At 42.6% G+C, this 26,256-nt stretch overlaps 1 protein-coding gene across 4 annotated transcripts in view; it reads right to left on the bottom strand.

Moving 5' to 3' along the window:
• Nucleotides 1-26,256, bottom strand: part of FIG4 (FIG4 phosphoinositide 5-phosphatase) — a 432,686-nt gene that overhangs the window by 198,548 nt on the left and 207,882 nt on the right. For all 4 annotated transcript variants that reach the window (XM_040350224.1, XM_040350227.1, XM_040350225.1 and 1 more), the window contains 3 exons: nucleotides 25,879-25,995; nucleotides 25,366-25,411; nucleotides 14,708-14,856 (listed from right to left, as the gene is read on the bottom strand). In XM_040350224.1, the coding sequence (XP_040206158.1) occupies nucleotides 14,708-14,856; nucleotides 25,366-25,411; nucleotides 25,879-25,995 (312 nt within the window). The remainder of the gene's footprint in view (nucleotides 1-14,707; nucleotides 14,857-25,365; nucleotides 25,412-25,878; nucleotides 25,996-26,256) is intronic.

Raw genomic sequence — 26,256 nt, 5'->3', positions numbered from 1 at the left:
TAAGCACTTCATTTATTTTTATATTCCACGCTCTGGCGGCTTGCTTTAGGCCATATATGCTCCTGCGAAGTTTGCATACTAGGTCTGACCTTTGTTCATCTTCGAATCCTGGCGGCTGTTCCATGTAGATTTCTTCTGTTAAATCGCCATGTAGAAACGCGGTTTTCACATCAAAATGTTTCACTTGCATTTTCCTTGTGACGGCTACTGTCAGTAAAGTCCGTATTGTAGTGTGCTTGACTACTGGTGCAAACGTCTCATCGTAGTCCTCTCCATATTTTTGAGAATAGCCTTTGGCTACTAGCCTTGCTTTGTATCGTTCAATTGTGCCATCTGCATTGTATTTCACTTTAAAAGTCCATTTACAGCCTATGGCTTTCCTTCCGGGTGGTAGTTCTGTAAGTGTCCATGTTTTAGTGTCATGCATGGATTTTATCTCTTCCTCAGCAGCCTTTATCCATTTAGTTGCTTCTTGTTCTGAAAGTTGAGATATGTCTTCCCATTTTACAGGTTCGTTGATACTGGTAGTACTTGCTTTGTATGAGAGACGTATAGGTGGTTTACCTTTGTTTTCTCTTGTTGACCGTCTCATTTTTGTGTCTGAGCCTTCTTGTGTCTGCTCTTCAGTACTGGTTGAGTCTACACTCACTTCAACTGTTTGTTCAGAAGTTACAGAGATTGGCTGGTCAATGTCAGTTTTCTCTTGAATTCTTGCTTCTACTGTTGTCATTACATTGTCTCTTAAATCTTCAACAAAAGTTACGCTGTTGCCAATGGTAACCTTGGCTGTTTTGGGATCTAGGATTCTGTAACCTTTGACATTGTCGCTGTATCCAACGAAGATACCTTCAAATGCTCTGTTTTGGAGCTTGGTGCGTTTTTCTTCAGGTATGTAGACAAATGCTTTGCATCCAAAAACTCTTAGATGTTTTACACTTGGTTTCTCATTGTGCCATAGTTCATATGGGGTTTTCTCCACTGTTCTGGAAAGAAGTCTGTTCTGCAAATATGTAGCTGTCATTACTGCCTCACCCCAGTATTTTTGTGGTAGTCCAGAATCTGTCAGCATACATCTGATCATTTCGGTCAGAGTTCTATTCTTTCTTTCAGCTACTCCATTTTGTTCTGGTGTATACGGAACGGTCTTTTGATGTTCTATTCCATGCCTTTTTAAGTATTCTTGTATCTTACCTCCTGTGAATTCACCTCCATTATCGCTCCGGAGTATGAGAGGTTTCCTCTGAAACTTGTTACTTGTCTTTGTTACATAGTCTTGTAATTTTTCGAAAACTTCACTCTTGTGTTGCATTAGGTAGGTGACTGTATATCTTGAATAGTCTATGAAAGTCACTATGTACCTGTTGCCTCCAGATGTTGGTGGGTTTAGGGGACCACACACGTCACTGTGAACTAAGTCAAGTGGTCTTGAGGCTCTCTTTTGACTGACTTTGGGAAGTGTTGCTCTTGTAGCTTTGGATTTGATGCAACACTCACATTTGACAGTGACTGGACAAGGGGATATTATCAGATCCCTTGTCAGATTCCTCCTCTGTAGTTCCTGTATGCATTCTGGGTGTCTGTGACCTAGACGTCTGTGCCATTTATGTATACAGTCATTGTGCTTGTGTGTACATAGTCTCACCTTTTCTTTCACTGTGTCGAGATGATATAGATGATCATCCAGCTTGGCACTTGCTATTGTCTGTTTGCCGTTTAGAATGGAACACTTGTCACCTTGGAATTTCACAGTGAGTCCTCTGGCTGTTAGACGCTTCACAGATAAGAGTCCTCCTTCTAGATTAGGAACATAAAGTACATCTTTCACTGGTATGGTTAAATTGTGTCCTGTATCATCAGGGCATACAAGGGTTCCGTGCCCACATCCTTCTGCATGTATCTTGCTTCCATCTGCAAGGTAAATAGTTTCTTTGTTGTTCGGATCAAGTTCTGTGAAGAAACTTCTATCACTCGTCATGTGACTGGTTGCCCCTGAATCGATGCACCAGTCTTGGCATTTACTGTTGCCTGTAGCCTTAAATGTGGCATTCCAGTTGCCTTCCCTCGGGTCATGGATTGTGGTTTTGACCTTTTGTTTAGCATAAGAGGGACGTTGTCTCATTTGCTCTGCTCTCCATATAGTACAGTCTTTCTTTATGTGTCCCTGTTTGTGGCATCTGAAACACACTCTGGTTTCTTTTCTGTGTAATCTTGCGTCTGTAGCTTTAAGAGCGGTACTGGTGTCGGTTTCTGTGGAGTCATGCATTAATTCCTTTCTTCTCTGATACTCATCTATGAGCCTGGTTTTAACAAATGCTACCGTCAAATCTGTTTCGGCTCGTGTCTCCAGTGCATTTATCAATGCAGTGTATGTATCAGGTAAACTGCATAACAACATGGCTGCAATGTGACTGTCTGTCATGTTCTCCCCGATTGATCTGAGTTGCGCAATCACTTCCAGCATTGCGTTTATATGCTCCTGCATGTCCTGTTCTTTGCCAAGTCTCATTTTGTAAAGTTTCCGCAGCATAAACAGCTTGTTGTTTAAACTGGGTCTTTCATGCAGTCTTTTCAGTACATTCCACATGCCTTTCGCTGTGTCCTCATTGCGAATATGAATGAGCTGATCATCTTCTACTAGTAAACTTATTGTGGCACGTGCTTGTCTGTTTTTCTTGTCCCAGTCCTGATTATTATCCTGTTGTCTGTCTGTAGTGGTAACCTCCCACAAGTCATCTCTGGATAACAGCATTTCCACTTTAAACTTCCATAGCTGGTAATTGTCATTATTCAGCTTTGCCACTGAGAGTTTAAGCTCTGAGTTTCCGGCCATTTTATCCCTCCTTTATATATAAACAGTCTTACTTGTCTATAGGAGATGTCACTGGAAAGCTTCTTTATGTCGATCTCCGCATCAGCCACGCTGTCTTCCGTTCAGGCTTTTGTTCTGCTTAGGCCGCACCTGGTCATAAGACTTTATCCGGACTCTGGGCCCATAACCTGTTGCAGAGTATGATGGATAAGTGCAGCGGAGTCTAATTCAGATCAGACATATTCTGTAGTAACAGGAACTGGCTTGTTTATTGAAACATCATCACACAGACAAAGATGTCTCTCTGCCTCATGGTGAGAACACACACAGATTACAAGCAGGAAGAAGAAAACCAACAAGTACATCATTGTGATACAGAAAGCACAACATATCATAAAGAACACAGTCTATCATATCAATGCTCACTAGCGACATCTTGTGTCCTTTATCTAAACTGCATCGGATATATATTCTAAGCCAAGTTTGTTGCATATATCCAACATGACCCTGATCTTCGATGAATCTTGGAGGGTCGCTGATGTGAGAGCTCTCACTCTCTCTCTGAAGGCTATCTCTATATTTGGAAGGAGATCTTGTACGCAAAGATGTAGGGGGTTGAAAGGAGTCCCTCATGGGACTTCACTTCTCGAACAGAAATAACTCTTAAATACTGGTAATGAATAATTTTGTTTATTTACCTTTTGATAGTGAATGTTCTTACATACACATAACTGAAACCATTTAAATATATTTGGCTAAGCAATTTTGGGAGTTAATTTTTTATTTTTTTGGAAATCTGTTTATTGAGTTTAAAAAAAATTAAAAAAAACAACATACATTGGCCATGACAAGAATTGACTGAGGCAAACAGTTACATGAAACACTGTGGGGAGCTCAAGTCATCACAATGGACTCAGCAGGCGGTCATTCACGGGTAGAAGGACAACCCTGGGCTAAAAAAGAAAAAAAAACATGCAGCTCAAAAACACATGTTATATTTACAGTTGTAGACTCCTATTCATCAGCAGGGGACAGCGAATTAAAGGGATTGTAAAGGTTTGTCTTGTATTTTCTAAATATGTTTTTTTAAGCTAGTGCATTGTTGGTTCACTTACCTTTTCCTTAGCTTTCCCTTCTAAATGTTTTTTTTCTTTGTTTGAATTTCTCACTTCCTGTTTCTCCTCCGTAAGCTTTCCACCATCATCCGAGCGGTGGAAAGTCATTTAGAACAGCTTACTGAACAGCTTACGGAGGAGGAACAGGAAGTGAGAAATTCAGACAAAGAAAACAAAGAAAAAAACATTTAGAAGGGAAATTGAAGGAAAGGGTAAGTGAACCAACAATGCACTAGCTTAAAGTAACCGAATTAGAAAATAAAAAACAAACCTTCACAACCCCTTTAAGTAGGGTGTGGGTCTGCGGCTGTGGAGGGATCCGCCAGCCATTTGGACCAAACCATATCATATTTTTGAGGGCAACCCCTATTAGCATAGCAATCTTTGTAAAGAGGCAGGCTGTTGACCAATTGTTTCCACAGGGAGATAGGAGGAGGAGTAAGCTTACACCAGCTAAGGGCTATGGATTTGCGGGCATAAAAGAAAAGTAACCCGACCAGGGTGCGACCTGCCACAGTGGGAATTATTTGTTCTATCAGGCCCAATATACATATTGCTATGGCGAGGGTTAGAGCGATATGGTGGTGATCTGCGTAATGATCTTTAATATCTCTTTCCAGTAATCGACAATGGCTGGGCAGGTCCAAAAAATATGAGTAAAGTCACCTGGTACTGTACCACAACGCCAGCACCCTAGGGGGGGGGGGGGGAGACAGGGTTCATTCTGTGTAGCCTGTGCTACACTGGTAAAATATGGTAAAATATGCGTGGTGAATCATCTTGAACTGTATTAGTCGGTCTCTCAGGGAGACCAGGGATCTGAAAGGGAAGTACCATATGTCATCCCAATCGCCGTTGTCAAAGTCAGGAATGTCGTGTAGCCATTTGTTTGAGTTTTTCCAGAGTAGGGAGGGAGGTCATTATTAGGTAAGAGTACAGTCGCAAGGTGGGTTTATCTGCACATCCTGATCTGAGGAGGTTCTCTAATGAGGACTGGACGATCTGGAGGGGAGAACTGGAGAATTGACGACTGAAGGCATGGGAAAGTTGTAAATATCTAAAAAAAAAAATAGCTCTGCGGGATGTTGAAATCAGATATCAGTTTGGGGATTGGGGCCAGAGATTGATTGGAGATTACTTGGGCCACTGTTTTAACACCGAATTTAGTCCAAGCGTGGGGTTCGGGCAATTTGTAAATGTGCTCAAGGGTCTTGAACCTCTGGGGATAGATTCAGGGGCAAAAAAATCTGAAGCCTGCCTCGAGATCACCACCCCAAGGTATTTGAAGCTCTTAAACCCATTATAGGGGTATATCAAAGGGGGTGGTGGTGCGGGCTGCTGGGTCTATAGGGAACAAAAGACTTAGACCAGTTAACCTTGAGGCCCGTGACAGCGGAGGAGGAGTTCAGAATCTGCAGTGCCCCCGTGAGCGAGGAGTCTGCATCATTGAGGAAAAAGGAGGAGGTCGTCTGCATACAGGGCGACCCTCTCCTCCAGCCAGCGCGCAGGCCCCTGATGTGCAGGGAGGCGCGCAGGGCCTCCGCCAGTGGTTTCATCGCAATGGTGAAAAGGGCCGGAGAGAGAGGGCAGCCCTGCCGCGTGCCTCTGGACAGAGAGAAGGGCCGTGACAGACCCCCCCAGCTTGACTGCCGACGTAGGATGTTTGTATAGTGTCTAACCACGCGATAAATATCACAGGAACCCCATTCTATGGAGGACCTCCCACAGAAAAGGCCATTCCACAGTGTCGAAGGCCTTCTCTATGTCTAAGGAGGCCACCACAGGGGAACCCTCATTGAGGTGTTGTGGATGTATGTTGGTGAATAGGCACCGCAGGTTGACATCAGTGGCTCTATTAGCCATAAAACCGATTTGGTCAGTCTCAATTACAGACGGCAATAGGGGTTGTAGTCTCATAGTGAGCAATTTGGTAAGAATTTTGAAGTCTGCGTTAAGCCTGTAAGAGGCGCAGGATGTGGGGTCTTTAGGGGCTTTGTGGATTAGTATTATGTGTGCATGACTCATTGATGTGGGAAGGGCGCCCTCCATTAGACAAGATAGTAAGAATAGAGCTGGGCCAGTTTGGGAGCAAGTAGGTCCCCGTGGGTTTTGTAGAACTATTGGGAGACCGCCTGGGCCTGGGGATTTTCCAGTAGGAAAGGATCCGATGGCCTTCAAAACCTCCTCTGGGGTAATGGGTCCCACCAAAGTTTCTCTTTCGGCATCTGAAAGCCAGCCGAGTGCCAGGGGGTCCAGCCAAGGCACCAAGTCATGTGACCTGAAATCCGAGGGCAGCACGGAGGTGTAGAGGGAGCTATAGTATTGCTGAAATACGTCCAGTATACCCGGGAAAGAAGAGATTCACAGAAGGAGACACTACGCTGGGTATCACCGTCAGGGGTAGGTCATGTTGTGCTAACATAGCTAGGAGGCGACTGTTCCAGTCCCCCTGTTCGAAAAATCTTTGCTTACGGTAGAGATCCAACCTAGTAAGTTCTGCCAGATGGAGGTGTAGTTCCCGTTTTGCTGTGGTAAGGACTTCAAAGCTAGAGTCAGTGGGGTCGGCTGCGTGGGCCCTAGCCTGGTTATCTACCCTACTATGTAGCTCAGTTGTGATAGCGGCTTATTCTCTACAGATCCCAGCTATTGAGGAGATGTACTGGCCCCCTAGTGAAGGCCTTTAAGGCGTCCGAGGTGATTTCAGGGGAGGAGGATCCTTCATTAAGTTCCCAGTATTCGGTGAGGCGAGGTGGGATAGTGTTAGTCAAGTCGGCGTGGGAGAGCCAATGGGTTCCCAGGCGCCAAAGGCCGTAGGTTCGGGAGGCGGGGGAGCAGATGGTAAGAAGGAGGGGGCAGTGGTCCGACAGCCCACTAGGCAGGTATGTAGCGTCTAGCACGTCCGTCAGCATTGACCGATTGGCAAAAGCCAAGTCAATGCATGAGGACGTTTTGTAGGTGGCGGAAAAGCCACAGTAGGTCCTAGTCGAAGGGTGTTTCTACCTCCAGACCTCGGACATTCCCATTGCTTGTGCCCAAGTGGATAAGACTGAGGAGCATTGTTTAGGGGGGATTGGTCTGTCTAAGTCCGGAGCTAGGATGGCATTAAAAATAGCCCATAAGTAGCAACTTGGCAGGGCAGTATGGGGTAACCCGTTCTAGGAGAGTGTATAAGGTGGAGGCCGAGAAGGGAGGAGGGATGTATATACTAACCACAATATATCTCATTCCCCAAACTGTGAAAACCGCCATCACATATTTGCCCTGGGGGTCGGTGTGAATCTGTTCCACTACGCATGGAAAGGATTTGCCGATCAGCACCGAGACCCCCCTGGCATAGGTGGAGTATGAGGCATGAAAGGCTCTCTAGATCCATGGCTTCTTTAGTGCCAGTAGTTTGCTGCCCATAAGATGTGTCTCCTGGAGCAATATAATGTGGGGGGAGTGTAGTTTAAGATGGAGTTAGTTATTTTTAACTGCAGTATGAAATTCCAAATATTAGGAGACATACACAAATTATGTTTGTCTTAAAGCTAAATGCCAACAGTTGTACGTTGGTTTTAGGGTGAGGTCTGTAAAAATAAATTCTCTAAATTTAAAATAAGCTGGTCTGTTTTGCCAAGCTTGTGTAAAAATGTTTGTTGATCTGTACACATATAAGAAGTAAAATAAGATCTGTTTGTGTCGAGAAGAGATAACAGTGTCAATGTAAACACAAGCTATTTACTAAGCCATATAGTCTCGGAAGGATATTTTACAAGTTACCAGGTTTTAAAGATACCAGGACGATCAGTAAGAACTATGAATACACCTTCTCATATAATGAATGTAAAGACTATCTGAACATTTAACCATCATGTACCTCTGATTGTAGAAGTACAGTAGGTGACCGCGATATTGTGTCAATCTCGCTCCCTTTCTCTGCGAGATTGACCACCTACGCGCCCCGTCATGGGAGCCAGCTCGCCGCGATGGGAAAAAGCCGTCATAGAAGAGACGGGGATCCGACTCCGAATTCTAAAATACCCGTTTGGTATGAATCATGAGAGGGAACTCCACGCCAAATTTTTAATAAAAAAACGGTATGGGTTCCCCCCCAGGGGCATACCAGGCTCTTAGGTCTGGTATGGATTGTAAGGAGAACCCCCCCCTACGCCGAAAAAACGGCGTGGGGGTTCCCCCACAATCCATACCAGACTCGTATCCAAGCACGCCGCCCAGTCAGGGATGGAGTGGGGTAGAGCGAGCGCCCCCCCCCCCTCCTGAGCCGTACCAGGCCACATGCCCTCAACATGGGGGGGTTGGGTGCTCTGGGGCAGGGGGGCCCCCACACCCCAAAGTACCCTGTCCTTATGTTGATAAGGACAGGGCCTCTTCCCGACAACCCTGGCCGTTGGTTGTTGGGGTCTGCGGGCAGGGGGCTTATCGGAACCTGGAAGCCCCCATTAATTTTTAAATTCAATACTTTTATTGTTTCCATACAAATACAGCAAAAAAAAAATATACAAATCCAGTTTATACTTGGTGCATTTTATGTGTATACAAAAAATTGCAAAAGTTAAAAATGTCCATCCATCCCATTCCCACCCCTGCCCTCCCTCCTATCTTGCTTTTAAAGTGCATACACGTTTTAGTTCTGTTCTTTTCCTTATTCTTTACCCATCTTTCCTTAATTAAAGTGAGCGGCCTATTTTACTTAACCAGTGCTCCCATATTGCATTACATTTTTTGAGGTTACCACGTCTAATCCATGTTCCCCTTTCCTTCCCAATTGTGCTGTTCATTGCATTAAACTGTGGGTGGATTTTGTGCCTGCCCTCCTTGAGACCCCTCTATTTATTCCATAGAACTAGGACGATGGTACACCCCCTATTTATTTGTATAATCATAAAATAAAAAGGTTTAATCATATTCTGCCTGCCATTTTAGTGCTATCAATTTCCTCGCCTGGAACAGACATCTTATAGCTGCTTCCAATGTATCCCTCTGCCCCATTCTCTCCTCAATGCATCCTAATAGGCAAACCCTGGCTTTGAGTTCCAGAGTGATTCCAAAGGTTGCATTTATAATGTCCAGAATCTTAACCCAGTATCCATGCAATTTTGGGCATTTCCACATCATATGGATGAGGTCCCCTGTATTTTGACATCTGGGACATTTATCATCTAACTTCCATCCAAATCCATATAATTCCTTAGGGGTATAATAAACCCTGTGGAGGAGGAATAAATGAGAGACCCGTTGTGACAGGGCTAGTTTGACTGGGACATTTATCATCTAACTTCCATCCAAATCCATATAATTCCTTAGGGGTATAATAGACCCTGTGGAGGAGGAATAAATGAGACCCGTTGTGACAGGGCTAGTGAGACCACTGTCCCCAGTTCCAGTATCCTGTCCCATTGGTCATTTGTTATAAAGTCCAATATATCCTCCTCCCACCTCTGTTTGTTCCTGCTCAACTTCTCTTTTCCTATTAACTGATCGCTGATCTGTTCATACAATTCTGAGATAAGACCTTTCAGAACCCCCGTCTTAATTAGTCTTTGGAGATGCGTGAGCTTTTGCCATCTTACCGGCTGTAGTTTAAATTGGGCTATATACTACTATATTCACTACTTGGCTCTGAGAAGGGTTTTAATGTGCAACCTGTGTACAGTTGTGCCACTCTGGTTATCCCACGTTTATCCCATTCTTTTAATTTTCCCATGGCCAAAATTTCTTTTAAATTATTTTCCCATAATGGGGAATATTCTGTTAGTCCTTTATATCCCAAAGCTGATTTTCCTGCTTGCCATGTTCTTACCATCATCTTTACTGTTGGGTTTTTCACCGAGAAAGGGTTGGCCTCTAAGGTCTATTACAGATCTATGAGGAGACCCTCTTAATATCATTTTCCCACTTGCAGCATTTGGAGGGGGGAAGTATAGAGGGGGGAGGAAATGCAACTGTGCCGCCAAAAAGTAACTATAAGGGTGTGGGACCGCTAGCCCTCTATTTGTTGGTAATTGCAACATTCGGAGACTGATCCTTGTTTTTCCCTTTTTCCAGATTAGGGTCCTAAAGAGGGTCTCTATCTTTTTAAACCATAGGTTATCAATCCATACTGGGGAGTTGTGGAGTATATAGAGCAATTGTGGCATCCATATCATTTTGATAAGATTGCTGCGGCCGGCCAACGAGAGTGGCAAATGTCCCCATATATCGGCTTTGCGTTTACATTTACCCAGAAGTGGCACTAGGTTATTATTTATAAATTGTTCTGGGTTACGTGTTACCACGATGCCCAGATACTCCATCTTCTCCCCAATTTTTAATTGAGGGATTCCTATACCATCCTTATTGCTTACCGTGTCCACTGGTAAGCGTGTTGATTTTTCCCAATTTATCACTAGGCCCGAGAATCGTCCGAACACTTCTACTGTTTGAACTGCAGTTTTAAGGGAAGTTGAAGAGTTGCCCAAAAAAAGAAGGATATCGTCCGCGTAAAGCGCAACTTTTTCCTCCTCTACTCCTCTCTGGAACCCCTGTATTTCCTGTCTTGCTCCAATAGCAATCGCCAAGGGCTCAATTGCCAGGGCGAAAAGGAGGGGGGACAGTGGACATCCCTGTCTCGTTCCCCTTTCCAATTCAAACGACTGTGAAACTTCATTATTTATTTTTATTTTGGCCCTTGGGGAATTATACAATGGCTTTATCCATTTAAGAAAAGATGGACCAAACCCAAACTTCTCCAGAGCGTACCAGAGATAGTCCCACTCCAGACTATCAAAGGCCTTGGTGGCATCCAATGATAGGATAGATATGTCTCCCACATTTCCGTTGGAGTCTGTAAGTTTAGGTACAGCCTTCTTATATTTATACTCGTGGACCGATTTGGAATTAATAAGGGGGCCACCAGATACTGGCCCCCCACCCTAGGTGAATGAATATGGGGTACATCGTACCCCTACCCATTCACCTGGAGGCAAAGTGTCAATAAAATAAACACACAACACAGGCTTTTAAAATAATTTATTAGTCAGCTCCGGGGGGGTCTTCACTCTCCGGGGGGTCTTCTTCCATCTTCACCGCTCTCCGCTGTTGTCACGGCGCTCCCCTATTCCTCTCCCGCCCGCTCTCCGGTGCCTTCTTCAGGGGATTGGCCGACCGCCATCTTCTTTTTAGCTCTCTTACTAGCGACGGCACAGCCCGCTCTTCTTTGCTCTTCTTCTGCCTTCTTTTCTTCTTATGTTGACGCGTCGCTTCCTCCCACTGTAATGCCGGGTGCCCGACTCGCACCGATTTATATAGGTCTCTTATGACGTCACAGTCCCTTCATGCTGCGTGGGTCCCGGAGCATGATGGGACTGCCGCCATATAAGGCGGGGAGCGCCGAGACAACAGCGGAGAGCGGTGAAGATGAAAGAAGACCCCCCCGGAGAGTGGAGAAGATCCCCCCCGGAGCTGACCAATACATTTTAAAAGCCGGTGTTGTGTGTTTATTTTATTGACACTTTGCCTCCAGGTGAATGGGTAGGGGTACAATGTACCCCATGTTCATTTACCTAGGGTGGGCGGTCGGTATCTGGTGGCCGATCTATTAAAGGGGGCTTTTAGATTCGGATAAGCCCCCGGCCCGCAGACCCCAACAACCAGGATTGTCGGGAAGAGGCACCGTCCTCAACATGGGGACAGGGTACTTTGGGGTGGGAGCCCCCAGAGCACCCAACCCCCCCACGTTGAGAGCACGCAGCCTGGTACGGCTCAGGAGGGGTGCTCGCTCGTCCCCACTCCTTTCCTGACCGGCGTGCTTGGATACGGGTCTGGTATGGATTGTGGGGGAACCCCCATGCCGTTTTTTTCAGCGTAGGGGGGTTCTCCTTACAATCCATACCAGACCTAAGGGCCTGGTATGCCCCTGGGGGGGAACCCATGCCGGCTTTTTATTTAAAATTTGAGTTCCCCCTCATGATTCATACCAAACGCCGCAGCTAGAATTGGCGGGAATCCAAGTCGGATCCCCGTCGCTTCTATGCCACGCTCGCTGGAATGTGATTTTCCTATTCCAGCAAGTGCGAGATGTCGGCACCATGTCGGCAAGAATAAGCGCGATGCCGTCGTGCTGGAAACACATTCTCCCCGACAGGTACTGTATATCAATTATTTGTTTTATCACGAATTGTACCCGATTTTAATTTAGCAATATATCTTTAGTTAATAAATAAGTAAATATATATATATATATATATATATATATATATATATATATATATATATATATATATATATATATATATATATATATATATATATATATATATATATATATATATATATATTTTAAATATTCATTTGGGTTACTTGTCTTCAAAATAGCAGGGATAAAAGAACTTTGGATTTCTTGTTTTGATATTGTAGGAACATTGTAACTCTCCTAAAGCACAGATTTACATATTTCCATAAAAACAATAATAGTTTATATTTTAGTATAAACATTCTGACAGTATATGTAGGCACTATGCCGCGATACGTCAATGGTTCTGACAGTATGTTAACCTCTGGGTGCACTCTGATATATTGAACTTGCCTCTTTCGGGGTTCCTTGTAACTCTTTTCTATTGTTACACTATACGGTTATTGTTCAGTTCAGTGATCACATGGTACAGACAGGGCCAATCACAGTGCATCAGCACCATGTAATAGCTGTCGCTCATAACAGCTTTACAATAGTACACCACTGGATGAATGGATGTCGGTCAAAAAATGATTGCAATGATCATCCCTGTTATAAGAAATTATAGTGTGTAAAAAAATACTAACCCACAGTAGAACAGTGTCACTATCAGTGCTCTGGTCACATTATATAAATAAAAAAAAAAAAGTTTTTTTTTTTTTCTTAACATACTGTCACCAGTCAGTGTCATTGATCACTGCCACACCAGTCATATGATGACACTGGACTTACCTGGCGAGTATGTAAAGAAAAGAAAAAAATGTGGGAAAAGAAATGGAAAACGATTTTATTTCTTAAATTTTTTATAAAATTGTGATAAAAAATGACAACTTTAAAAAAACTCACCAAGTCCCTTAATAAATACCTCAGACTGTCAACGTTCCAAAAAGGGGTCACATGTGGGTATTTGCACTATCCTGGCATTTTAGGGCCTCAAGAAATGCAACCACTGTCACATTAAAAAAAAAATCTGAGTGACCATGCAGGGCTACAGCTGTGTCATTCATTTACAGAGAACTGTGAATGAGAAAACTACAAGTCCCAGCTGTCACCGTGGCAGATGGCTTATAGTTCTCTCTTTCAATAACTTTTTATTTAAAAGTTTTAAAGAATACAACTGCCATCAGATATACAGATAGGAGCTTGATTTTGATACCTTGCAAGTTATAGGCTGCCGTACATGAAATATAGAAACTGTAGCAAATGAGAAAACATTTAGCGTGTCAAATAGATGGCTTGTAGTTCCTAATGAACTGTGAGAGTGCCGACAAGTAGCCTAATGCCACGTACACACGATCGGATTTTCCGTCGGGAAAACCTTAAATGTTTTTTTCAACGGAATTCCGCTCAAGCTTGCCTTGCATACACACAGTCACACAAAAGTTCTTTGAACTTTCGACTGTCAAGAACGCAGTGATGTACAACACTACGACGAGCCGAGAAAAATTTGAGAACCAGCTCTCAATCTTTTGTTGGTGGAAATTCCGACAGCAAAAGTCCGATGGAGCATTCACACGGTCGGAATTTCCGCTCAAAAGCTCACATAAGACTTTTGCCATCGGAATTTCCGAACGTGTATACGGGGCATAAAAGTTAATTCAAAAACCCTGCAGCTTTCAAAACAAATGCTGCACAGAGGTATGGGAGAAAGATGTAGGACTTGTCTGCAGGAGCCCGACATTGCACCCATGATTCATTAATCACAGGTGCAATGCTTTGCAGGTTCTTTGGGAAAAATAATAAATATACATTTTTTCTGTGCATATTATAAAAGGTGAACTTGGCCATAAAAATGTGCAGACTTGCAATTTAATGCTGATCCACATGTTTTAGTGAAGTTTAAATAGTATGGATCAAGCTGGTCCAAGTGAACTGTTAATGTACACTGTACAAACTGTATGTAGCCATAGATATATAGTAAACAGTGCTGTATATTTGTTCCATTCCACTGCCAGAACAAAATAGAGTGCTGCTCAGCCACTCACACGGAGCTTTGTATTTTATGAATTCTTTCCTCCGATTGTCCGAGTTTGAGGTTGTGACATTCACCTACCTCTCTGCCTTAGCCAATCAGTGGAAGCGTTTTATTCATTCATAGAATATAAAGCTCCCTGTTCAGGGAGAAAGAAGGGAAGTTCCTGCTCTGCTGCCAGAAGACACCGCTGTATACTGGACCATATACTGGAGATCAGCTTTAAGTGCCCTCTAATATGACTGTAGTTAGTGTTTCCAAAGGAAAGCCACAGGCACTACAGAGTACAAATCTAATCACCATAATCAAAGCCAAGAAGCAAATAAAGTGTGATCATTAACTGTATATAAAATGTAAGTTTTTTTATGGAAAATATCTGTTCTTTAGCTTTTACAGTATATGCTTTTAGAGGTCCTCCTTTATCCACTATATGAATTCATGTTTTAAGCTGAAGCCTTATACAGTTTCATAACATTTTCTGCATGGTATTAATAAATTTTTCACAGTAAGTTAAAACCCTTAGAACTTTTTTATTGGACAAATATCTTTCGTAAGGATTCAGTGTACATGTCAAAAATCAAAAACAAATGATGTCATACCTTACTGCATCTGTGTCAAACTGCAAATTGGGTTTATCGATCAGCCCTAAGGAGTACAGTTGATACGCCAAAGCACACTTTCCCACCATGAACTGAGCAGTATTAGTTCGGTCTAGGCAGTCAACACAGTTTGTTCGTAGAACACCAGTCTAGGTAAAAGAACAAAAACAAATATAATTTTTAAGGTGTAAAATAAAAATAAGTTAAAATCCAGCCAACAAGCTAAAGGCGCAGCTGAAAGGCGCAGCTGAAAGGCATTGTGAGCTCCGAGTCTGCACCTTTCTGTCCCCTCCCTTCCTCCAGTCTGCTAATGAACTCAATCATTGTGCTACTCGTGTGGTCCTGTAAGGTTAAATTAATCATGCAAGCTTTTATTGCCCAGACCATGTTAGCATAACCTTATATAATGCAATACAGCTTGAACATTATAATACAAACCCTCCCAAAGTCTATCTTTAATACTCACTGCTTTAATACCTACTTTACTTCTGTTAATAAATTAGTTTTTCCTTATAAAAAGGGGAACAAACATCCCTATGGTAACATTTAATATGTGCCAATTAAACCACTTCCAGCCCTAGTCTATTCTGGCAATCCTCTCCTACATGAAAAAATCATATTTTTTTGCTAGAAAATCACTCAAAACCCCCAAACATTTGATATACATTTTTAGCAGAGAACCTAGGGAATAAAATGATGGTTGTTGCAATGTTATGTCACACAGTATTTGCGCAGCATTTTATTTTTTAAATGAAATTGAAAAAAAAAACATTAACGTTCGCCCAATTTTTTGGTATAATGTGAAAGATGTTACCCATAGTAAATAGATAGGGGACATGTCACGCTTTAAAACTGCGCACACTCGTGGAATGGCGCCAAACTTCAGTACTTAAAAATCGCCATAGGCTACACTTTTTACAGGTTACCAGTTTAGGGTTACAGAGGAGATTATGCGCTAGAATTATTGCTCTTGCTCCAACGGTCGCGGCGATAACTCACATGGGGGGTTAAAATGCCTTTTACATATGTTGGCGCAACCTATGTATCCATTCCGTTCTGCATGCAAGCACGAGGGGATAGGGGTGTTTTAAATGCATTTCTTTTATACTTTCCCTTAAAAAAATAAAAAATAATATGTATCACCTTTATTTCTATTACAAGGAATACAGGGAACTTTCCTTGAAATAGGGATAGGGCATGACAGGTTCTCTTTACAGAGAGATCTTGGGTCAACAAGTCACCAGATCTCTCCTCCTGAGATATAAAAAAAAAATCTTGGGCTTTACAGCCAAAAAATAAATAAAAAAAATAGGATTTTATACTCACCGTAAAATCTTTTTCTCCGAGTTCATAGACGGACACAGCCTTAATATTGACATAGTGGGTATTGGTCACTCCTAAAGGAAGGCTAGGCAGAAACTTATAGTAAAGGTTAAACTTACCATACACACCCTACAGACCCGCCCAGGGGGCGGGCCCACTGGGTATAACCCCCTCTCTGCATCTCGCAGATCAGTTCATCAAAAAGCAGAACGAACATAAAAAGGAGGGATGGGTGCTGTGTGCGTCCATTTTACGGCGAGTATAAAATCCCATTTTCTTTTTCGTTCATGGACGGACACAGCCTTAATCTTGACATAGTGGGATGTCCCAAAGCAGTGTCAAAAATGAGGGGTGGGAAAATTAAAATTAAACTTCACCCCAAAACAATATAGAGCTCCTCCACTGAGGAGTTGCAACTCTAAACAGCCGCCTGTAAAACTTTGCGGCCAAAGGAAGCATCCGAAGGTGCACTCACATCAACCTTGAAGAATTTAGTGAAAGTGTGAACGGATGACTAGGTTGCCGCCTTACACACCTGGGAAACTGACGCTTGATGTCGGAAAGCGCAGGAGGCACTTATTGCCCTGGTCGAATGCACAGTGAGAGGAAATGGGGGCGCCCGACCCTTTATGGTGTATGCCTGAATCACTATCTGTCGGATCCACCTTGAGATGGTGGCCGACGAGACCGCTAGGCTCTTCTTGGGACCAGCCACCGAAACAAACTGAGTCTGACCTCCGGACTGGAGCAGTAGCAGATACATATACTCTGAGCTCGGACAACGTCCAAGGAATGTAACACCGCCTCTCTAGGGTGCGACGGATGAGGACACAAGGATGGAAGTACAATGTCTTCAATGAGATGGAAGGCCGAGACGACCTTAGGTAGAAAAGAAAGCTGCGGGCGCAGCACCACCTTATCCTTGTGGAAGATCAGATAGGGAGCCTTGCATGACAAGGCTGCCAGCTCAGAAACTCGTCTGACTCAACAGCCACCAAAAAGACCAGCTTCTGAGAAAGCGTCAACAAGGGAATCTCTCTAATCTCTTCAAATGGTGGTTTCTGAAGCACCGAAAGAACCAGGTTTAAGTCCTACGGAGGTAGCGGAGGGCGGAATGGAGGGGCCACATGCCAAAACCCCTGTACAAATGTTCTCACTAGAGTGAGTCGCCAGGGGTTGCTGAAAGAAAACAGCCAGGGCAGAAATCTGCCCCTTAATCGTACTTAACGCAAGCCTTTGGTCCACTCCACGCTGTAAGAACGGCAGGACTCTGGACACCAAATAAGTCAGTGGGATTCCACCTCATTTCCTCGCAAAGGGCTAAGTAAGCTTTCTAAGTGTGATGGTAAATCCTCCTAGAGCAAGCAGTGGTTCTCAACCCTCTAGTGTCGTGACCCCTTGATAAAATTTCCCAAGTAAAAAACAGTAAAAAAAATTAAAAATTATAGCGTGGGTTGTCCACAGCCAAGGCAAGACAAGCAATTTGTGCCCGCAAACCCACGGACATTTAGTGATCCCTGAGTGCCTTCCACTCGTACAATATTAAAACCCCTTATGGTACATTTTATGATGTACCACTCTCTTTGATCTTATTTCTTTCCTTTTTATCTCTCTCTATCCTAAATTCTTGTCCCCCCCATCCCTCTCTAGCCATCTTTCTTGTTCCCTCTCCCTTTTTTTGTTCCTACCCCTCTTTTCCTTTCCCTTCCGTGTATTCTCCATTTTTATTCCTTCTCTTACTCCTTGGTGGGGGGTGGGATGAGTGGCAGTGCTGGCGGTGAGTTGGGATGAGTGGCAATGCTTGGGGGAATTCTGATCAGCCAAATTAGGTGCTCTTGATCAAGGTCATTTGCTGATCTGAGAACTGTAGTGGGGACTTTTAATGGAAACTCTAATCACAGGTAGTGTGTCTCTGACTTTGTGGTGTCTCGTAGCAGTGACACCAATGCCAAAATCAGGAGACTGGGTCTCCTTCAGCCCCTCCCACTTCACATTCCTCACCAGTAAGCGGACCTCTAGTCTCTGCCCCCCCAGCCATGCAGTGAACTGAATGGGCAGCTGCGAAGAGGCTGAGTTGGCGGTCGTGGGCTCCAGGAACAGCCCAGCTACTACTGACTTCGTTTGAGAAGTCAGTAGTGTGTCTGTCTGACACGGTCGTTTAATTAATAAAGATGGCCGCAGCTCTGACACTAGAGGCCAACAGCGCTAATGCCACAAAACCATGGCCGCCAGTGTTATGCATCAATACATAGTGGGGCTACAACAAAATGGGCACCGAACGGCAGCTAGAGGCCCTGACCTTGTGAATTACTGAGGCAAAAGGCTGCAAGCAATGCCACTGCTATAGCGCCATCTTGGGGCATACTGCGACGATGCAGTACAGTCCTACAAACCGATGCAAGTGTAACACCCCAGGAAGTAAAACATGCAGAAATCGCCAAAAGTATGGCCGCCGAGCATCAATAGAGGCCAATACAATGCAGCTACAAGAACATGGCTGCAAATGCAAGTACAAACAATACAGCATGGATCACAGGGAAAATGGTTGCAGACAGCATGGAGCAGGACACAGGTAAGCAATCTCTCTTGGCACTTATACACTGATTTAGCTGACGTACATTGTTCCCCCCAGGTAAAGCTCCCCAGGGGAACCCCCACCCCAGCAGCTAGCTCAGAGAGCCTAGGGAAGAGGGAAGGGGAGAAGGGAAGCATAGAGCCCTTTACTGACCTCTCCAGGGATGCCCAGTTCTGTCTTCCTGCCGAAACAAGGTGGTAACTACTTACCCTTCCTGTGGGTTTATGCTGGAAGCATCCTAGACAGACCATCTCCTGCACGGTAACAGAGGTGGCTGTCGGCCCGGCTGCTGCGACTCGGCCCTCTAGACTGGTCGGTGAGCTATACACCCTGGAGCGTATAGCTCACCGGCCACCCGTACAGCGGCAGGCATGTTGTGGATGACCCAATGCGTAGCTATAGTCGGCACACGCTCGATGGCCGATACTGGGGGACTACAAGGATCTGGGATCCAGCCTGTCACCCAGTCGGCAGTTGATCGACGATCAGAGGAACGATTAAAAACTTAAACTAAACTAAAAGCCTCCAGGTCTATGGGCCCGAAGGGAGCCATGTCTTCTTAACTAGGCAGAAAAAAACTGATCTATGAGATGCAGAGAGAGGGGTTATACCCAGAGGGCCCGCCCCCTGGGCGGGGCTGTAGGGTGTGTATGATAAGTTTAACATTTACCATAAGTTTCTGCCTAGTCACTCCTAAAGGAAGGCCAACACCCACAATGTCAAGATTAAGGCTGTGTCCGTCCATGAACGAAAGAGAAATACTGTTTACATCTGCTGGCGCCAGAAGTGATGTCATTACGTCGCTTCTGGCCTTAAAGTCACTGACATGGCCGGAAACTATCTGGTCCACGGTCAACTCTATGGTAGACCAGCGCCGGATTCATTCTCTGTCACAATTGTATGCGTTATATTTTTTTTTATTTGTGAATTTGTGAAGTGGAGTTGCCTTTTAACTAAATTACTTTCTTTCAAATTTTTCATCTGCCACTGAGAGAAGATGGAAGTAGGAATGGTGCTAGCTTGATTAAAGTGCAGTGCTAATGTTGTGGGTAATATTATAAGCACCTATGCTTAATATGTGGAAAACGCAGTGACAAATGATCCAGGTAAAATGGTGCACATTAATAAAATCCTTGTGCTACAAAGTTACTGGTTATATCCACTCCAAAAAGTGTGCATTAAAATGACTAAGAAAGATTAATAAGTAAAAATATATTAAATACAAATATGATGAAAAAGTGCTTTGTTCTGGTGAACGTCTAGTTCTATACTTCACACAGTGATCCACTCAAACTATGCTCCTATGTGGACCGCGCTCACCGGATTTTCACCCCCTGACCTGACATCATCTGGAGCGCTACAGATGACATCAGGTCGATGAAACTGGTCGAGCGATCCAATAGAACGACACAACACTTCCGTTTTTCTGCATGTAAAGATATGCTCTGTTGATACAACCAAAGTGTGAGTACCAATAAAGTTGAATTTTTTTAAACGGTACTACACTATTTTGGGACCACTTTGTCTCCTTCATATGGGATAACCACAGAGCACCAACAGGATCACAGCAGGACGTGCCATAGCCAGAGTGCTGCAAAGTGGCATACACTGTAAACGCTGTAAACCCCAAAAGGGGGTAAAAATCCAGTGAGTGCAATCCACATAGGAGCACAGTTTGAGTGGATCACTGTGTGAAGTATAGAACTAGACGTTCACAACAGCACGAAGCACTTTCATCATACTTGTATTTAATTTATTTTTACTTATTAATCTTTCTCTTAGTCATTTTATGCACACATTTTGGAGTGGATATCACCAGTAACTTATTTGTAGCACAAGGATTTTATTAAGGTGCACCATTTTATCAGGGACATGTGTTACTGTGTTTTTCAAAATCACAGTTGTACATTTAACATTTATTTATTTTCACCTATTAATATAATTTTTTTCTCTTTGTAATTTATGCCCAAGTTTGGATTGGATAACACCAGTATTTTATTTGTAGCACAAGGATTTTATTAATGTGCACCATTTTACCTGGATCATTTGTCACTGCGTTTTCCACATATTAAGCATATGTGCTTATAATATTACCCTCAACATTAGCACTGCACTTTAATCAAGCTAGCGCCATTCCTACTTCCATCTTCTCTCAAACCATTATCTCACCTAGGTGAAAAATTAAGTAGGGGCAGCTGCTTAAATTAAGGGTGTTGATTAAAAAAAAACAACAAAAAAAAAAAACGTACTCACAGGCAATATTCGGTTTCATTGCGCGGATTCATTTACACCATTTCATCTGCCACTGCCTACCCTCTTCAGACGACATTTAAGACTGTTAAGAATAACACTGGGGTTTATGGTGCATGTGGATGTATGATTGAATGAATGTGTGCATGAGTGGTGTTGATTAGTTATGGTTTCTTTCTACCTTATCCTAACCCCCCCCCATTGAGAGGTGAAATGGGGAGGTACCTTCTCAGGGCTATGGGCTGGTATATTTGCCTATTAGGTCATGCAAATGTATTTTTAATGCATCTCCCAGGCCCTTGTGTATATATGTATACCTAGGCATGGTTTTGTTACTCCCCCTATGACCCCCCCCCCCCTTTTTTTGTTTTTTCGCATTGTATTGTGGATTCTATATCTAATTGCAAAATCTATAAACACCTTTTAAATAAAACAATAAATAGAATGACTCTGGGCTGGTGAAAAGCAGTTTTCCGTGTTTTTTTAGCCTCGGGATACACAATTATACATCAAGACAGGCAAGATCATAAGCCATTGAGCAGTACAGTCTTTACCTTTTTTCAGGACAAGTTGTACATAATAAACAAGTCACATAGTGTGCAGTATAAGAGCCCCACTGGAGACTGTATCTGCATTTTTTTATGTCATAATTTGTCTCATATGGCTGTTATGCCTGAGAGTGGCAAGATTGGGGCTTGGTAGAGTTAAAGCTGCTAAATCTAAATTACAGCTGCATTCACATTAAAGCCTTAGGTGTCCACAAAGTAAAGCTCAGCAAAATATGTAAAATCACTGGTAAAACTACGAGGGCCAATTTTAACCACTTCAATACAGGACATTTCCCATTCCTGCCCAGGCCAATTTTCAGCTTTCAGCACGTCATGCTTTGAATGACAATTGCGTGGTCATGCGACGTGGCTCCCAAACCAAATTGACGTCCTTTTTTTCTCACAAATAGAGCTTTCTTTTGGTGGTATTTGATCATCTCTGCGGTTATTTTTTGCGCTATAAAACAAAAAAGACTAATAATTTTGAAAAAAAAAAAAAATTTTTTACTTTTTGCTATAATAAATATCCCAATTTAAAAAAAATTCTCAGTTTAGGCCAATGTCTATTCTACATATTTTTGATCAAAAAAAATCAGTTAGCGTTTGATTGGTTTGCACAAAAGTTATAGCGACTACAAAATAGGAGATACATTTATGACATTATTATTATTTTTTTACTAGTAATGGCGGTGATCTGATTTTTTGTCAGGACTGCGATATTGCGACGGACAGATCTGACACTTGGCCCGACTCTGAAGCCGCTCCCGTACAGTTTGACTTGCAAACGACTTCTGTAATAAAAGTCAATGCAAGTTGCTCTGAAGTCGTCCCCAAAGGATACAGGAACCTTTTTCTAAGTCAGAGCAGCTCGAGTGGCTCCGATTAGAACGTTTCATGGAGCGTGACTTGTCAGGCGGCCAAGTCATCTGACAGGTCGCCTCAGTGTGAACCGAGGCTTAATGAGCGAAAGCAATTAACATGTTACTAGTATTTTTATGAGTGTCTGGATGGAGTCACTATAAAACTGTCCCAGCTGTGAACTATTGATTTGAGGTATCCTTGGAAATAACAAAAAACACAATGCCATAAATCTAAGCAGTAAACCTCATAAACGCTGTGCATAAATGATAAAACAATTAACAAATAAACATTCACATATGTAAAGGAATAAACAGTGATACCCAAAAACATGAAAGTCTTTGTGTCACGTGGTATATAGTATGATGTTAAATGAGTCCTCATGTGTCAGAAGCCTGGTACTTTCCAAAAAAATAAAAAATAAAGGGTCCAAAAAAGAGGGCCCATAAAACAAACAATCATGAAAAACAAATAAAAAGAAACAAAAAAATTGTCTATGGAAAAAGGGGAAGAAAAACAAATCCTCCACCCATGTGAAAAAACTCCTAAATGGTGAGAGCTTGAGTGATGTACAACTTTGACATTGGTATGGGGTGATAGTCCAACAGAAAGAAACCTCCACCGAAAGAGCACACGATCTGCTTACCAGATCTCGTTGGTCCCTTGTTACAGGGGCCCCCAGGTTGCGTGTATGGTGATACAAACAGCTGGGCTTAGTGAGACATAGGCAGCCTGGTAAGGGTCATCTCCACAATCCAATTCTCCAATGATGATAATCACATGTACATGGAGACAAAGGGATGCCTCGATCGTGTAAAACCTTTTAAAATGTTATTGTAGAGTAATCATATGTATAAAAACTCACACTTTTGCAGTAAAAAAGAAGCCTCGAGTCTGCTGTACCGGCCGGATACAGACAGACCCCGGTCAGTTGGGAAATCCTTGAGCAGTCCAGGGGGTGATGCCAGTGTGCCGCTTGTTCCTCCCGATTAGTTTTGTGAAAGACTCACTTCATCAAGGGGCACCTTAATTAAGTGAGCTAGGACGTCATCATGCACGCTCGCAAACTCGCACGCTTGTACCGCCACGTCCTAGCCGGCTCGGACGCTGAGGAGACTGTACACGGCGCTCGCCAGCCGACAGCATTCCCAGCCCACTTGGGACAGACTGCCAAATCTGCCGAGTATTTTACCTTGATTTTTATTTTTATTTTCATTTTTTCTATTAATTTTTGCCTGAATCTGGTAAGATCCAGTGCTTCTGGAATGCCAGTTGCTGTGTTTTTTACATGTCTAAACTTTTTTATAATAAATTATTTCCTGGAAATTTTACATACTACACCATGTGGACCTCGTTTTTTTCATTTTGAGTGACACACTGCAGTCTGATGCCAGAGACAGTGCATTAGTCTCTGAGGAGTCGTACGGGAGGCAGACATCAGCTGGAATACAATAGAGGGCAGTGCTTACCAACTAGAAGCAAGGTACCACCACCAATCGCTTTGCACCCCAGTTGGGGGACCTACATCTGGTGAGTGGGGACCTAAGAGGGGGAGCACCAAAGTCACCTTAATATTTGATCGTTTGAGACCGGCACCAAGTCATTTTTTTATCTATGTCTAGAGGAGCATTATTGATTGCACATGTGCGTTTATTTCTCATTTAATTATCTCTGTTAGCCCAGGAAACAGTGTACCTTGGACTAAAGGGACTTGCAGCAAACTTTTACAGTATATTGTCTTCACAGCTGTTGCACACATCCTTATAGGATTGTGTGTGTTTTTTCTAATCCAACTGTTTGATTTTTATATACAGTTCATCTTTTTCTTCATACAGTTTATTATCAATGTTTGATATATTTTGTTTCACTTTGTCTGGGAAATATTAGGAATCAGCTATATATGTGCACTAGGTCCCCCTATATAAAAGCACTGACCACAATCACATCCAGCAATTGCTGGCCTGCACAGGATCCTGACCTTGCACATAGGAGCGCATCTGAATACTACCGCATTTATTTTTCTCTTGGTTCTGTTTTTTTCTTCACATTTGCACACGTTACCTGGAAACCAGCGGAGGCTGGTGACCCAGATGTAGTCAAATTTTTTGGCATATTATACACACACATACACACATATATATATATATACACATACATATATACACACACACACACGTATATACATACACACACATATACATACATACATACACACACACAATAATAGGGTATCTACACACCCAATTTTTTGACTTAGTGGGTGTTTATAGGGAGTCCATAGACCATTGGATTCAGCCCCAACACAGGATAACCGACACAGACACCTTTGTCTTTGGGACCCGCCCCCTTTTTCTGTATCTGGCATTTTTTTCCTTTCTGTTGGACTATCACCCCATACCAATGTCAAAGTTGTACATCACTCAAGCTCTCACCATTTAAGAGTTTTTTCACATGGGTGGAGGAGGATTTGTTTTTCTTCCTTTTTTCCATAGACAATTTGGTTTCTTTTTATTTTTCATGATTGTTTGTTTTATGGGCCCTCTTTTTTGGAAAAGTACCAGGCTTCTAATACATGAGGACTCATTTAACATCATACTATATACCACGTGACACAAGGACTTTTTCATGTTTTTGGGAAAACTATCACTGTTTATTCCTTTACATATGTGAATGTTTATTTGTTAATTGTTTTATAATTTATGCACAGCATTTATAGGGTTTAGCGCGGTTCATTTTTCCCCATTTGTTCACTGTTTATATTACGCAGCGAATCGCAGCTTAACATTTTTTGCATCACAGCAAACGTTTATTTATCCGTTTTCACGGTCTTGTTATATTAGCGCAGTTTTCACCACATTTTTTCCATAAATTTAAGCATATTATACCAAAGATAATGAAATAGCACACAATATATGTTTTTTTTAAATGAATGCAAAGGTCTAAACGTTATAAAAAGTATAACAAGATATTGTCATTATTGTCATTACTGTGGTGGTTTCAAAATTCAGACTTTTTTGTTTTGTAGGATATTTTGTTAGCTTCTCAGTGTACAGTATAAAAAACAGACGGCATGCAAATGGAAGGCTCAAATCTTCAGCTATTACCTGTAAACGACCAGATGGCCCAACCACACCTCCAAGTTCATGCCACCTAGCAGAATAAAAAAAATAAAAAATTACTAGTACATCATGTTAGTAGCAGAATTAAGGGGGGGGGCAGGTGGAGCATGAAGTCACCCAAAGACTGAGAATTGGAAATCCGTGAGGTAACCTTCACAGTCTTGTTACATATAGTCAGAGAACATTTAGAAAATGGATTTCAGAGATAAAAAAAAAAAAAAAAAAGGTGTCTACTACACTAAACTGCTTCAAGTACTGATAAGACACCAAGGCTAGTCCTAGATTGCCCAGTACATACTTGTGGCACTATGCCTTTTACTGTGTCACTCACTATGCCTTTTACTGTGTCACTAGGCACTTTAAATTATCTGCAGTACATAATGTGCTCAAAGCATGTACAGTATACCAAGTTAATGGATCAATACAAAAATAGAAAGCACTAAATATATCAATTGAACAGCCTTATCATTAATGATATAAAGAGTGAATATTACTTACTTTTCATCAGGTCTTAAGACACTGCAATATGAATCAGGGCGATTAACAAAGAAACCAGTCTTCTTCACAACATTTTCGGCAATCACATTGAGTCGATCCAGAACATTACACAGTTTGCTGCAACAAATTAAAAGATGACGCTCATTTATATAAAAAAATAAATTGCTCTTTCACATTATATCTGTTACTAGACAAGTGACAAAGCTGTAGGCTTTAACTAGCTGTATACCTGGCTGGGAGAATACCAATGTACTGGATAATTGCTTAGTGTACTCAGATTTATATGTTAATATATAAACAAGCATAGTGGACAACCTAAGCCCTTAGAACAGGGGTTTCAAACTCAATTTCATTGTGGGCCACATCGTCAGTATGGTT

Source organism: Rana temporaria, chromosome 4 (assembly GCF_905171775.1).
Source record: "Rana temporaria chromosome 4, aRanTem1.1, whole genome shotgun sequence".
Lineage (NCBI taxonomy): Eukaryota > Metazoa > Chordata > Amphibia > Anura > Ranidae > Rana > Rana temporaria.
Note: the sequence above shows the minus strand (reverse complement) of the source record. Positions and strands in the feature narration are given on the sequence as shown.